Genomic DNA, 15,180 nt, shown 5'->3' with positions numbered 1-15,180 from the left:
TCGATGGTGCTGTTGGCGGTCGAGCTGAAGCGTTTGCTGCTGGCACCGGAAGTGTTCTCTCCCGAGCATCTTATTTCCACCAGGACTGGCAATTTTCCCTTTTTTACAGGTAAAAGCTGAAAGTCTCTGTCGTGCCGATCCTGGCATCTGAAAAGAAAACGTATATGGCGTTTTTCCTCCTTTCGTTCAATACGAAGTCATTTTTAAATGACTTCTTTTTTAAAAAAAAATCCGCATTAGGAAGGCGTCGGTGTTTGATTTCATATACACTTTGGTCAGTTGTATTGCGTACTTGCAAATGCTCTGCGAAAGCTGGAAAGTTTTCAAAATGTGGATTGATTCTTAGAAAAGATTCAAAACGTTTCTTCCAAATAACTAAAGATTCAGATTAAGGTTATATAATTGTAGGTCCCATTGTAATAAACAATTTATTAAACAGATTTTATAAGTTCCATGCAAATGAATAAGGACAAAGGATAAGTAATCTTTTTATGGAATAAACGAACTGCCCTTTAGAATGAGGAAAATACAAGGAAGGAGCTTCTTTTTTCGTCTGGTCTAACTAACCCTGTTCAGCTAGGAGACTCAATTTTGTATAATTGTTTTGTTGGAAACTATGTGAATCTAACTATTATGATTCAGAAATAATGCATAGTGTGTAAAAAAAACCCTCTGTTTTTTGTCTATGCAGCCATCTACCATTAAATAACAGCCTTGTGTGATGAGGGTGAAGTTTCTTCACATGCTCAGTTCAGCAGTGTATTATATGCAGCATAAATTTACTATAGTATTTGCAACTTTGTATGCGCAGAGACTACTTAGGACTGCAAAAGCTTTTTATCTCATTGGATTCAAACGAGTTACACTGCTAAGGTTCAAAAGGATTTGCTAGAGCTAATCATGCTTGATTTTATTTCACCATAATTTATCTGCCTAAGTGTATTAAGAAGCAGCAGTTGACAATAACTTCAAATATATAATGTGTCTATATTGGAGAAATTGTGTTTTATGTATGAAATTATTTGAAAAGTGAAAGAGTTTAATGTGCTGTATTCAGTGAAAACAGCTTTGCCACCCGAGTGGTGCACACTCAGAAAAACATGGTTAGAGATACAGTTGCAAAAATAAAATTCCACGTTAACATAATATATGATACTATAATGGTCTATTTTTTCTGTGCAAAGTAAACCTGTTTTGAATTTGAGAAGATTCATTTGTTTATCTCTCCATCTCTTAGTGATCTACTAGGACAATATGGCATTTGAATCTGACACTGATGTTCTTCTCTACAAAAATGATGAGTTCAGAATATTGTGCCATGGTGATGTATACTGTTTTACCAGTCTACTGAGACAGGCCCTTCAATAATCCTGCAAAGAAGAATCGGTGCTTATACCTAAAAACTGATATTTTTCTGAAGCAATGACAACTTTCGGTAGTGTTTATTACAGGAAGATTTTGCATCTATTCTCTTACCGTGGATATTTTAGAACGAATCAAATTAAAGATACTCTTCTAAATCCCTGGCACAGACGGCTGAGAAAATACTCCTATTATAAACCCAATTTGGTCTCAGCTGTTGATGTGGTCAAGTATTGGCAAGCCGTGTTTGAGATGAACAACATCCCAGAAGCGCAGACATCTTCTGAATATATTGTTTCTTATGTCCTGGGAGCAAAAACAGTTAAGTGCTATGGGTAAAATTAGAGCTATAATACAAGATCTGTAAAACTATAGATTAACATTAAATGCAGTAACAAATATATTTTATGTTTTTCTATCTCTCTTCTACACTGTGGTGATTATCCAAATATTTTCAGCCCACAACTGGATGATCTAATACAATATGTGTATGTGTGTACCGAGCATCAAAATGGATCCCTCAAGATCAATTTTACCTGTCCTTTGGCACATAACAAATCTCCCTAAGAGATAAGTAGCACTTCTTGCAGGCAGGTTGTAGCTTGGGCATGCTTCCAAAGAATTGTGCTGGTCAAAATACATGGAAATGTTCACTGTTTGCAGTGACATTGGCTTTTAATATATCTTTCTTGATTATTAAGTACCTCAGATGTATACGTGTCTTCATTTGCCATAGTTATAATGATTAAACCACTGCTCCTGCTTCTTTACTAGAAATTAGGCTTAATCAGCAGTTAGAAGGACATGCTCATACATGAACATTCATCTCTTCCCTTTGGGGGTAAGTAATATGCAGAGTGCTGAGAAGGAAAAATAAATAGTTAGATAATGAAATTACAGTGAAGGCATGAGGTAAGAAAAGAAAGCAGCAGAAGCTAGGTTACACCAACATCATCAGCTCCAACTTTCCCTAGCTTTCTGTCTATTCACTTCATTGTTTCCATCATATCCCATGTACCACGTTCCCCATTTTTTTCTCACATTTGTATCTTTCTCAGCAAACTAAATGAATTAAAATCTCTTCTGCACAAGTCCCTGCCCAACAGTCACAGTGCACTTTCCAAATTTTGCTCACTGTCACCAATTCAAGGTTTTTAAGCAGGATTTGTCAAATATCTTCCCAATAGCATTTAATTAAGTGGTCCCATTACATTTTGCACATACATTCGTATTACCGTATCTTTCTCTTTCCATAATAAAACAATAATGATATTTTTCCAATCATGCAGTTTTCATACATACTTATTAAGCAAGTCTCAAAAGCCATCCAAACCCACATCCAGTTATATATTCTTTACCTGCAGCTTTAGCATTTTTGGCATTATTAAAGTGTTTATTACTTCCTTTTCTTCACCTTTACATAGCAACATTTTTTTTCTTGGATTCTAACATTTATATCATTGTCATCAGTTATAAGTGCTTTGGTAAATAATAAATAGTGTAGTAAATAAAAGATTTTTTTTTTAATTAGAAAAAGTGTAAACAGCCTTAATCCTACCTGTGCCACAAGTAGCTTACATATATAAAATACAATTTCTTCTTAAAAGATGCTCATTAAAAACTGCCTTTATATTTTAAGAAACCCACAAAAATAAATAGTCATCTTATAGGGGAAGATGGGCAGCATAAAAATTTAACAAAAATAAATAATCAGCATACAGTTTTATATAGCTAATAATTTTAATTTCCTTGCTGGCTGCAGAAGACTGAAATACAGGTAAATATTAGTACTAAGAAAATATCCTAACAGCTATATCAAAAAAGGAACCAATTACTAAGATTGATACTGATGTTTGTATTACTAAATGTGTTCAAGCCGAGGCTGAACAGCCATCTTTTAGAAATGCTTTTAAATTAGATTCCTGCACTGAGCAGGAAATTGGATGATAATAATAATAACAACAATAGAGTTGGAAGGGACCTTGGAGGTCTTCTAGTCCAACCCACTGCTCAGGCAGGAAACCCTATACCATTTCAGACAAATGGCTCTCCAGTATCTTCTTAAAAACTTCCAGTGTTGGAACATTCACAGCTTCTGGAGGCAGGTTGTTCCACTGATTAATTGTTCTAACTGTCAGGAAGTTTTTCTTTAGTTAGTCCTAGGTTGCTTCTTTCTTTGATTAGTTTCCATCCATTGCTTGGATGTGATGGCTTAAATAAAAGCTCTGATTTTATCATTCCCCATGCTATATATTTGTTTATTATGGATATTTAGCATTAATTATATTGCTTTGTCTCAGAGTATGGTAATACTAAATAATGGATTTAAGTTGCAGGAAGGTAAATTGTTAGAATGTGTGTAATATTTATTTATTTATTTATTTATTTATTTATTTATTTATTTATTTATTTGATTTATATACCGCCCTTCTCCCGAAGGACTCAGGGCGGTGTACAGGGCAATAAAATAAGAATACAGGATACAAGATTTAAAGTTAAATGATTGTGCCCAATGTGGTAAGTTAGTTAAAATAATGTTAAAACCCCAAACATATGACCAAACATGAATTTTAATATTTTATTTGGAAGAGGATTGAGGAAAGACAGAAATTAAGAGTGCTGAATTGGGAAATACAGAAGAGTAATTAAAGTACTCACTTATTTTCCTTACTGTATATGGGCACATACCATCTGTCCTCTGTGTTTATAACTGATTCAATGAAAGTTAGCCTTTATGAGCTATTCTCATTAAAGGAAATGATAGAGCAATTGGTTTGTTGTTAGCTGTGAAGTCATGTCCGACCCATCGTGACCCTGTGGACAATGTTCCTCCAGGACTTCTTGTCCTCTACCATCTTCTGGAGTCCACTTAAGCTCACACCTACTGCTTCAGTGACTCCATCCTGCCACCTCATTCTCTGTCGTCCCCTTCTTCTCTTGCCCTCAATCTTTCCCAGCATTAGGCTCTTCTCCAGTGAGTCCTTCCTTCTCATTAGGTGGCCAAAGTATTTGAGTTTCAACTTCAGGATCTGGCCTTCTAAAGAGCAGTCAGGATTGAACTCCTCTAGGACTGACTGGTTTGATTGCCTTGCAGTCCAAGCGACTCGCAGGAGTCTTCTCCAGGACCATAGCTCAAAGGCCTCAATTCTTTGGCGCTCGGCCTTTCTTATGGTCCAACTTTCACTGCCATACATTGCAACTGGGAAGACCATAGCCTTGACTATACGCACTTTTGTTGACAAGTGATGTCTCTGCTTTTTAGTGTGCTGTCTAGATTTGTCATGGCTTTCCTCCCGAGGAGCAAGCGTCTTTTAATTTCTTGGCTACAGTCCCCATCTGCAGTGATCTTGGAGCCCAGGAAAATAAAATCTCTCACTACCTCCATTTCTTCCCCATCTATTTGCCAGGAATTGAGAGGGCCGGATGCCATGATCTTAGTTTTCTTAATGTTTAGTTTCAACCCAACTTTTGCACTCTCCTTCTTCACCTGCAACAAGAGGTTCTTTAGTTCTTCTTCACTTTCTGCCATTAGAGTGGTATCATCTGCATAACTTAGGTTGTTGATATTTTTTCCGGCAATCTTAATTCCAACTTTTGATTCATCTAGCCCTGCCTTTCTCATGATGTGCACTGCATATAAGTTAAATAGGCAGGGCGACAGTATACAGCCTTGCCGGACTCCTTTCCCAATTTTGAACCAATCAGTGGTTCCGTATCCAGTTCTCACTGTTGCTTCTTGGCCCGCATATAGGTTTCTCAAGAGACAAATAAGATGGTCTGGTACACCCATCTCTTTAAGAACTTGCCACAGTTTGTTATGATCCACACAATCAAATGCTTTAGCATAGTCCATGAAGCAAAAGTAGATGTTTTTCTGGAACTCTCTACTTTCTCCATGATCCAGCGTATGTTGGCAATTTGATCTCTAGTTCCTCTGCCTCTTCGAAATCCTGCCTGTACTTCTGGTAGTTCTCGATCCACATACTGCTGGAGTCTAGCTTGTAGGATTTTAAACATAACTTTACTAGCATGAGAAATGAGTGCAGTGGTGCAATAGTTTGAACATTCTTTGGCACTGCCTTTCTTTGGAATTGGAATGTAAACTGATCTTTTCCAATCCTGTGGCCACTGTTGGGTTTTCCAAATTTGCTGGCAAATTGAGTGTAGCACTTTTACTGCATCGTCTTTTAAGATTTTGAATAGCTCAGCTGGAATACTGTCACCTCCACTAGCTTTGTTGTTGCTCAGCTTTTCTAAGGCCCACTTCACTTCACATTCAAGGATGTCTGGCTCGAGGTCATTGACCACCTTATTGTGATTATCAGGGACGTTAAGCTCATTCTTATATAGTTCTTCTGTGTAATTTTGCCACCTCTTCTTAATCTCTTCTGCCTCTGTTAGGTCTCTGCCGTTTTGGTCCTTTATCATGCCCATTTTTGCATTAAACGTTCCCTTCATCTCTCCAATTTTCTTGAAAAGATCTCTGGCCCTCCCTATTCTATTGTTTTCTTCTATTTCTTTGCACTCTTCATTTAAGAAGGCATTCTTATCTCTTCTAGCTATTCTCTGGAATTCTGCATTCAATTGGGCGTATCTTTCTTTTTCTCCCTTGCCTTTCGCTTTCCTCCTTTCCTCAGCTATTTGCAAAGCTTCCTCAGACAGCCATTTTGCTTTCTTGCATTTCTTTTTCTTTGGGATGGTTTTGGATGCTACCTGTTGTACAATGTTGCGAACCTCTGTCCATAGTTCTTCAGGCACTTTGTCTATCAAATCTAATTCCTTAAATCTATTTGTCACCTCTACTGTATATTCAACCGGGATATGATTTAATTCATACCTGAGTGGCCTAGTGCTTTTCCCTACTTTATTCAGTTTAAGCCTAAACTTTGCAATGAGAAGCTCATGGTCTGAGCCACAGTCAGCTCCTGGTCCTGTTTTTACTGACTGTATAGAGGTTCTCCATCTTTGGCTGCAGAGCACATAGTCAATCTGATTTCTGTGTTGAACGTCTGGTGATGTCCATGTGTAGAGCCGTCTCTTGGGTTGTTGGAAAAGAGTGTTTGCTATGGCCATCGTATTCTCTTGACAAAATTCTATCAACCTGTGCCCTGCTTCATTTTGTACTCCAAGGCCAAACTTGCCTGTTATTCTGCTTATCTTTTGGCTTCCTACTTTAGCATTCCAATCCCCCATGATGAAAAGGACATCATTTTTTGGTGTTAGTTCTATAAGAACCGGTCAATTTCATCCTCTTCAGCACCGGTGGTTGGGGCATAGACTTGGACTGCTGTAATATTGAATGGTTTGCCTTGGATTCGAACTGAGATCATTCTGTCATTTTGAGGGTTGTACCCCAGTATTGCTTTTCCTACTCTTTTATTGACTATGAAGGCTACTCCATTTCTTCTGAGGGATTCTTGCCCGCAGTAGTATACCTGATGGTCATCTGAATTAAATTCACCCATTCCTGTCCATTTTAGTTCACTGATACATAAGATGTCGATGTTCAGTCTTGTCATCTCTTGTTTGACCACGTCCAGCTTTCCTTGATTCATGGATCTTACATTCCAGGTTCCTATGGAAAAAAAATCTTTACAGCATCGGACTTTCCTTTCACCACCAGACACATCCACAGCTGAGCATCCTTTCGGCTTTGGCCCAGTCGCTTCATTCTTTCTGATGCTACTAGTACTAGCCCTCTGCTCTTCCCCAGTAGCATATTGGACGCCTTCCGACCTGAGGGGCTCATCTTCCAGTGTCATATCATTTTGCCTTTTGGTACTGTCCATAGGGTTTTCATGGCAAAGATACTGGAGTGGGTTGCCATTTCCTTCTCCAGTGGATCACCTTTTGTCAGAACACTCTGCTATGACCTGTCCATCTTGGGTGGCCCTGCACGGCATAGCTCATAGCTTCATTGAATTACACAAGCCCCTTCGCCACGACAAGGCAGTAATCCATGAAGGGGGAGCTATTGGTTAGTGGAGCCATTTATGCAGACATTGAATTTCCCTTCATTGGATGCTGGAGAGGCATCTGTCAAATATGCTTTTAATTTAGATTCTCCGTATTGAAAACTCAGTTGGACATGACCATTAGAAGGCTAGTAGATGAGAAATTCATCCTTTGTCAGCCTTCATATTGCCAGCTTTGAATCTCTTGTTTGACAGTGGTTACTTAAAAAGGGAATTAGACTTGTATACTCTTTATCTACCAAACAAGTTATTATGAGCCTCTTGCATTTAGAAGCAATATGGCCTTGAAAGCAATTTACAATGCTGGAATTGTGGCTATCCTCCTTTGTTGATGTTAATTCAGCCTTTACCTTTCATTCTCCAAAGGGGAGAAACTAAGCTATCTGGGCTAAGCTGATGTTTATGTAATGGTGGTTGAATTCCTTCTTCAAGGCCATCTCTGTAATTCCTCTATGGGGGAAGACGCATTGACATCTGTAAAAAGTCCAGTGTTTCCAGATGACATCAGATTGTGATGACATGTCAGAATGGCATCCAACATGCTGGATTAAATAGATTTAATTTTTCCATAGTCTTTTTTAATAATGACCATATATCTATGGTGGGTAGTTGACCATTTTACAAAGAATGTGGATTCTTAGTTTAAAATAAAATATTTATTATTCAGTTCCAGAGTCTGGATGCCAGCAGCATATCTGCTCCCCTTTCAGCAAAGCAACAAAAACAGATCCAACAGCTCTGTGCTAAACGACTGCAACGGTAGGTAGGCACTCTGGATTTTTTTCCTTCATCTAGGACAGAGGTGTTAAACTGCCGGCCTGCGGGCTGGATGCATTATAGAGAAAACGCGCCCACCCCATTGCCGGCAATGGCAATAAAGTCACGATACATCGAAACACGTCATGTGTTGTTGCAAATTTAACACCCCTGATCTAGGAGTTCTTTATAAACATGGAACACATAGAAACTAAAGCAGCCAAATTGCAACATCAGCTGATCGGAAACCTTCATTGAGGCCGGTGTACTGAAATAATGGAAGGGAAAAAAATGGGTCATTTGGGTGTTCTGTTTTATTACTGTCACAGTTACAACACACACACACACACACACACACACACACATATATATAATTTTTTTATTTTTTTTATTTTTTTTTATTTTAATTCCATTTATATCCCGCCCTTCTCCGAAGACTCAGGGCGGCTTACAAGCTTAGCAGTAGCCTTCATTCTATGTATATGCCTGCTTATTAGGGCTTTCACACACACACCCCAAGCGGCATTATTACAAAGTCAGCTTAATTGCCCCCAACAATCTGGGTCCTCATTTTACCTACCTCGGAAGGATGGAAGGCTGAGTCAACCTTGAGCCTGGTGGGATGCGAACCTGCACTAATTGCAGGCAGCTGGTGTTACTTAAGGAGGCATCAGCCCACTGCTCCACCAAGGCTCTTACAGCAGTGACAGAATTACTTAGTTGATATCCACCCAATGCAAAAGTTTAAGAGAAGCCTACAATCAAAATCTGTATGTATAGCTATATAAATATATGTGTCTATGAGATTCACAGCAAATAGAGCAATTCAAAGGAACCATAACAATGGGAAAAGTTTTGTCATGTGGCAATTGGCATAAGCTAGTTACTAAAGCCCTATTTTTACAGTAAAAGAAAGTACAGCATCTGGGCTACTAGCATAGTCGTACTTTGAAATAGGTTACAATATTATGCTTATGAAGTTTTAAAGTTTTATTGTACTTTCTGTTTGATGAGAAGCAGAACTCTTTTGTGAAGAATTGTCTTAGACCTTGGGAAGCTTGAATGCTAAACTATAAAGGTTGAGTAAAACCATGTTGCAGGAGGCTGTAATTGAACAATTGGCAGAGTAATGGATAAGCTTGTGGTGACGATATTTTTGCTTCAAAAATAAAAGAGCTTCTTAATGACATCAAGGTACATTTAGAAATTATTTATGATAAAATGCTCTCTGGTGGTACTGGATGTTCTTGCTTCCCATTTCACTCACGGAGGAAAGGACTGCCAGTGCGGTTTGTGTTTTAGCACACGGTGGCGAGTTAAATGTGATAATTACATTTGTACAACTTTGGCCAAAAGTATCGCACAACTCGCCTTCTATTCCAGGATGCCAGTACAGTATGTTCTCGGTGAATGGGATTTCCAAGATCTGACACTCAAGATGAAGCCTCCAGTTTTCATTCCTCGACCAGAGACAGAGGCAAGTGATTGGAAAGGGAAAACTGCAGCTGTTTTCTACATGCATATAAGTGCCTGCAACCTTTTGTTTTGAAGCAAGCAGAGTGGTGGTCAGCCAGCTTGAGGGAACATAAATAGGAACAGGGGGCTCTTCTTGTGCCTTCTCATAAGCATAGGAATTTTACATGTGTACGTTGGTCTCATTGTCCGATGACTGGAAAGAAATTTCAGAATAAGTTTAATTGCCATTTTTTTATCCCCCGCGATGCAGTTTTTCTCTTGAATTCCTCACTTTTTCCACAAACCTGATGTCTAGACTCGAGTGTGTGGATGTTTACCAAAAAGTTTTAACAGTTTCCAGATGCTCTGGTGTTCCAGGTTGGAAATTACACTTTATCCATTGGGCAAGGACAGTTTCCGCCTTACTATGGAACATAGCGATGAATTATTTTGTGATCCCTTATAGATGCCAAATTCTAACAAAAGATCTGAACCTCAGTACATCCCTTAATAATCTAGATCAGACATGTCAAACACAAGGCCTGGGGGCCGGATGCGGCCCACGAAGTGGTTTCATGTGGCCCGCGAAACCATCCTGGAAACAGTGAGGGAACGGCCCCCACTGCCTTGGCCCTGGCCCAGAGACCCTCCTTCTGCCAGAGACCCTCAGATCTGTCCCACTCCTGCCCAGGCCCCCATAGGCACCCTTGATGCGAACGATGTAGAGCTGGCCACGCCCACCCAGTAGGCCATACGCACTCTAGCCACGCCCACCCAGTAGGCCACGCCCACCCTGGCCATGCCCACCCGGCCCCTTGAGGGCAACTGCAATGCTGATGAGGCCCTCAATGAAATTGAGTTTGACACCCCTGATCTAGATGCCAAATCTTCCTTTGCAAAAGGAGCTTAAAAGTAATAGCCCAACCCCAAAGTGACAATCCTAATGTTACTTTCTATGCCAGGCTCTCATTGTCACAGAGCTGCAGCCTGCCCACCTGGTTTGTAAACAAGTATGTGATGCAAGCAGTCATGGGGAAAAGAAAAACAAAATGGTATTCTCACTGTTTTGAAATCTACCTAGGCCAGCCTGATTTATAGTTAAGTACACTGTCATGGTCTATCTTTGTGTTTGCCAACGTATCAGATATTATGTGGGACTAATTTCAAAGCACAGCAGTGGGCTTCTTTTTTCATGCCCTAATTTAGCTGACCTTCTATCCTTCTCCCTCTCTGTGCTCAAATTCCTGAATGGACCTGAACTGAATGTAAGGAATGTATGGAATTTATCAGTTTGTTATCAGTTATTACTGATATTATACCGTATTGGATTTTTGAATGATCTTCTTACCAATAAAATGTGCATTTAATGTAATGGGTAACAGAGACTGACAGTCTGAAGTGCATAATGTTAGAACTACTAGATATTTCTTCATTTATCTTCCTGGAATACTACAGCTACTTTAAACACTTGCTATTCTCTAAGTAAGTGCTATTTTAACATTTCTTTTTAAAAATGCTTCCATATCACTGGCTCAGTTTATTGTTTGTGTAGATAATCAGAGATACAGAAAAAACAACAATCAGTCCTTGGTTTTCTGTGAGCTTGGTTGTTTGGCTTGCAGACATTTCATCACCTTATTCAGTAAAACCATCAGTCCTAGTGAGTTTGGGTTTGCTCCCTGTGTTGGCAGAAATGGGGCTTTCTCTCTGAGAATTCCTTGATTAGGGTATTGTTTCCTCTCAATTGTTCGTCTGATGTTAATCCCTTCCTGTCTGGGTGTAAGCTCTGGAGAGGAGGATACCGATCTTTTTGTTTCATTCTTTTTAATTGTCTCTTTTGAATAGTCTGTAAATGTAGTTTTATCTCTATGTCTCTATTGCAAGCTGATTTGAATTTGAATGCTACCCGTGCAGAAATTCCCTAGCATTTTTAGATCAAGTTAGGTCTAGAATGCTCACAGTTTCCCAGTTCAAATTATTTGTTTTATTTATTTATTTTATTTAATTCAATTTATATACCACCCTTTTCCCGAAGGACTCGGGGCGGTTCACAGGGCAAAATTAAAACAATACAATATAAAAATTAAAATAAAATAAAATCAATAGCCCCAAAATTTAAAATTAGACTTTAAAAACCTTAAAACCCCTCAGTCCAGGCCAGCTAACTCAAAAAGCCAGGTTTTTAGGTCCCAGCGAAACGAACAAAGGTCGGGGGCGATCCGGAGTTCCACCGGCAATTGATTCCATAGGGCAGGCGCGCCCACAGAGAACACCCTCCCCCTGGGGATCACCCACCGGCATTCCCTGACCGGCGGGACCCTGAGGGAGCGCACAGGACGATGGGGAGTTGATGGGTGAGTCTCTCTGTGCATTGTGAGAGGAAGGAGTTTCTTTTTTAAAAATATAGATTTTATTGATTTTTTTACAATAGCAATATTTAGTGCTTGGTAAACAGCGTGTTGTCTGTGTTCGTATATTTTAAAACAATAATAATTAATTTCTGTAATTCCATAATCAGTATATTAGTTAATGATATATTTCTTTGATCTTCTCTTCTTCCAGTAGTATTCTCCTTTGTCAACATTGAACAAATATAATTCTTAATACTTTTGATGCATACAAGGTTGGATATAAACATTTTTCTTGTGTTTGTACAAATAACAGTAACATCCACATATAATAGCTTTTCTAATCGGCTTATGTTTCAATTGTATGTGTAAAAGTTATCTTATTAAGTCACTATATGTCCTGTTTTCAAGATTCTTATTTAAGCTTGATTTCCCCTCAGTATTCAAACCATTCTTATCAGTAATAATTTTCTCAAATTTAATTACTTTTAAATATCCAAACTTTTCATTCACAAATACCATCCCAATATTTTTACATCTCCTATATTATAAAAAGTACTATACTACACATATCTTCTACCTCTTAGTGTAGGGCCCCTTTATATCCAAAATTTATCTATTCCTTTAATCATATTCAAACAAGTGTTTAACCATATAGATCTCCATCTGGTAAGTTGAATCAAATCTCTTGAATCTGACTCTGGGCTTCTTCTTTTGCCATGTATCTTTCCATGTCAGTATGTTCTGCTTGCCAGGGGATTCTTCCTGTATTTTTATGAGTATTGTTGGGAATAGAAAAGACAAATTAAGTAGGATGTACGTTTTTTGTCTTCCAAATTCTAATGCTTCTCCTGACTGTTCTATAATCCATTTTGTTAGATCTTCTGTCTTATCCTCGTTTGTTTTGAAGTCCTGAAAGATAAAATATCTTTTCCATTATCATTGTTGTGGTGAAATCTTGCATATATGCATGTGCACAGCTTAACTCATGCAACCAGTGGGCTGGCACACACGCACATGCATGCATAGCTCTACTTGCAATTATGTGCATGTGTGTGCACTTCTGTTCTGTTCCAGCCTACGACCGGCCCTGTTTGTGTGTCAGGGACAACCCCTTTTTCCTTTTTACAGTCAATAGGCTGGGAAAACCCAACCCAAATTTATTTACAGTTCAAACAAAAAGTAACAGAATATTTCCTTCAATAAATGAATCAAAATATCAAACAAGAGTCAACAAACAAGAGTTAAACAGAATTAGCAAGAACAGACTAGGATTCTCTTAGAATGTCTCCAAACGGTTGCCTTCAGCAACCAGCCCTGCCCACACCTTCCCCTTTTATTATCAGTCCCAAGGCGTGGCTTCTCACTGCCTTCTCCTCTCACTGAGTTGCCTCATTGATTTGCTCTGCTCTGCTCTGCTCTGCTCTGCTGGATTGCCTTCTGCTTCTAGCGTCTCTGAACAGATTCAGTTGTGACTCTTCTGAGTCCGACACTTCGTACTCACGCAGCTGAGCCTCATGAGGAACATGACTGGAGGGGCCAGGCTGAGAGTCCTGCAGTGCATCAGAGCCTTCCTCTGACACCAAAGGCTCTCCAAAACCCTCCTCCTCCTCCTCCTCCTCCTCAAATTCATCGGACTCAGCTGCTGGGAGCACAGGCTGACACTGAATCACAACAGCTTCGGCCCACCACTCACGTGAATTGAGTTCTGCATGCACATGCATGCACACCGGCCCACCACTTGCACAAGCCACAAAGGTTGGGGACTGCTGTTGTATAGGCCATGGGTCAGAAACCTGTGGCTCTGGAGCCGCATGCGGCTCTTTCAGCATTCTCCTGCTTGCAGAGACAGAGACAGGCACTTGCGCTTCCCTTCTCTGTGTGTGTGTTTGTTTGTGTTTTTGTGTAACTCATGCTGTTCTCCGAGAAGCTGACAAGCTTATTGGGGTGGCTCCTGCCTTTGCTGTGTCTCCACAGGAAGCAGGAAGCAGCAAAAAGCAACAGCTCTCAAGAGCAGGAAAGCCAGCCCAATAAGTGTGTGCCAGCTTACCAGGTGAGCAGAAGATCGGAGAGAGGGAGAGACGGGGGGGGAGGAGAGGGAGGGAGAGAAAGAGAGGGAGAGAGAGAGAGAGAGAGAGAGAGAACTCATGCACAGCAGCCTCTATTTCTTTTTATTTAAACTCTTCAATCAAGTTTTCCCCCCTTTTGTGCGCGCGCACATTTGCAGCTCCCAGTGTTTTTTTTCTCTCTGGGAAACAGGTCCAAGTGGCTCTTTGAGTGTTTAAGGTTGCTGACCCCTGGTATAGGCAGCCTGTTACTTTTTCTGGTGTTCTGTGTTGCTGCGGCGCATTTGTCTGAATAATGTTCTTGCACAGCTCCTCTTGTGGAAGATAGCGTTATTACTTTGATAATAGAGCATTTGATTAATGCAGATTATTTTTCCATAGACTTACATTTCTAAGTTGCTATCATTTCCTCTTCTGATGAGAATATTCAGGAAGAGTAGCATGTTATATTTTCTTCTCACATTGTGAATTTTATTCCTTTGAAGATGTTGTTGATTGTTTCATGTGTCTCCTCTAGTTCTCCCTTTTTTATTATGACATATCTGCATACTGGATCCATACTTTTAGTAGTATTTCTAGAGACTGTATAAGGGCTTTTGCTATGAAGCCTCTGATTTGTTGGTAATATTTGTCCATCAAACTGAAAGCAGGTAGTGAGGCAGAGGATGATGTGGCCCATGATTCTGGGTATTTCTACCATATCTTGGATTTAATGTATTTAGCTAGGTTTGGGTGTATTGGTAATCATTATCATCATCGTACTCTGACTTCCTTCCCGTCTTCTCCCCGCCACCACTAGCACCCCGTGCCCCACCCTCAATTTTGTTGGCCCAGCACTGACACGTTCTTGGGGCAGCCAATGCCAGCTTAGCCCCAGTTTTGCTTTTTCCTCTGATCCCACTTCCTCTTTCGCAGCAATCTGCCCCCAGATCTTGGAGCCATTTGCAGCCCCCTTCTCATCCACCCCCACCCCCAAAAAATGTAGGACGGAAGCACGGCCCAAGTACGTGCTCGCATTGGAAGGGGGATGGTGGCAAAGGAGACAGCGGGGCAGTTGTGGCTGTGAAGGCATTGGAAAGTGAGATGAGTAATTCCCCCATGCTGAAATTAAAATGAAACAAACAAGATGGGGAAAAGGAAAGGATTAGGCCACATAGAGCAGGGCTTTTCAACCAGTGGTATAGGTACCACTTGTGGTACGTTGGCACCTGGCAGGTG

The 15,180-nt window shown here is 40.0% G+C and overlaps 1 protein-coding gene across 3 annotated transcripts in view; it reads left to right on the top strand.

Moving 5' to 3' along the window:
- Nucleotides 1-118: 118 nt before the first annotated feature.
- HEMK1 (HemK methyltransferase 1, mitochondrial release factors N(5)-glutamine) overlaps nt 119-15,180 on the top strand; it is an 80,161-nt gene continuing 65,099 nt past the window's right edge. For all 3 annotated transcript variants that reach the window (XM_083354972.1, XM_083354973.1, XM_083354974.1), the window contains exons 1-4: nt 119-274; nt 1,238-1,683; nt 8,005-8,096; nt 9,477-9,570. In XM_083354972.1, the coding sequence (XP_083211098.1) occupies nt 1,423-1,683; nt 8,005-8,096; nt 9,477-9,570 (447 nt within the window). In that variant the 5' untranslated portion in view covers nt 119-274; nt 1,238-1,422. The remainder of the gene's footprint in view (nt 275-1,237; nt 1,684-8,004; nt 8,097-9,476; nt 9,571-15,180) is intronic.

This window comes from Vipera ursinii (genome assembly GCF_947247035.1).
Source record: "Vipera ursinii genome assembly, chromosome: 2".
Lineage (NCBI taxonomy): Eukaryota > Metazoa > Chordata > Lepidosauria > Squamata > Viperidae > Vipera > Vipera ursinii.
The sequence above is the reverse complement of the archived record's forward strand: the minus strand, read 5'-3'. Positions and strand labels throughout refer to the sequence as shown.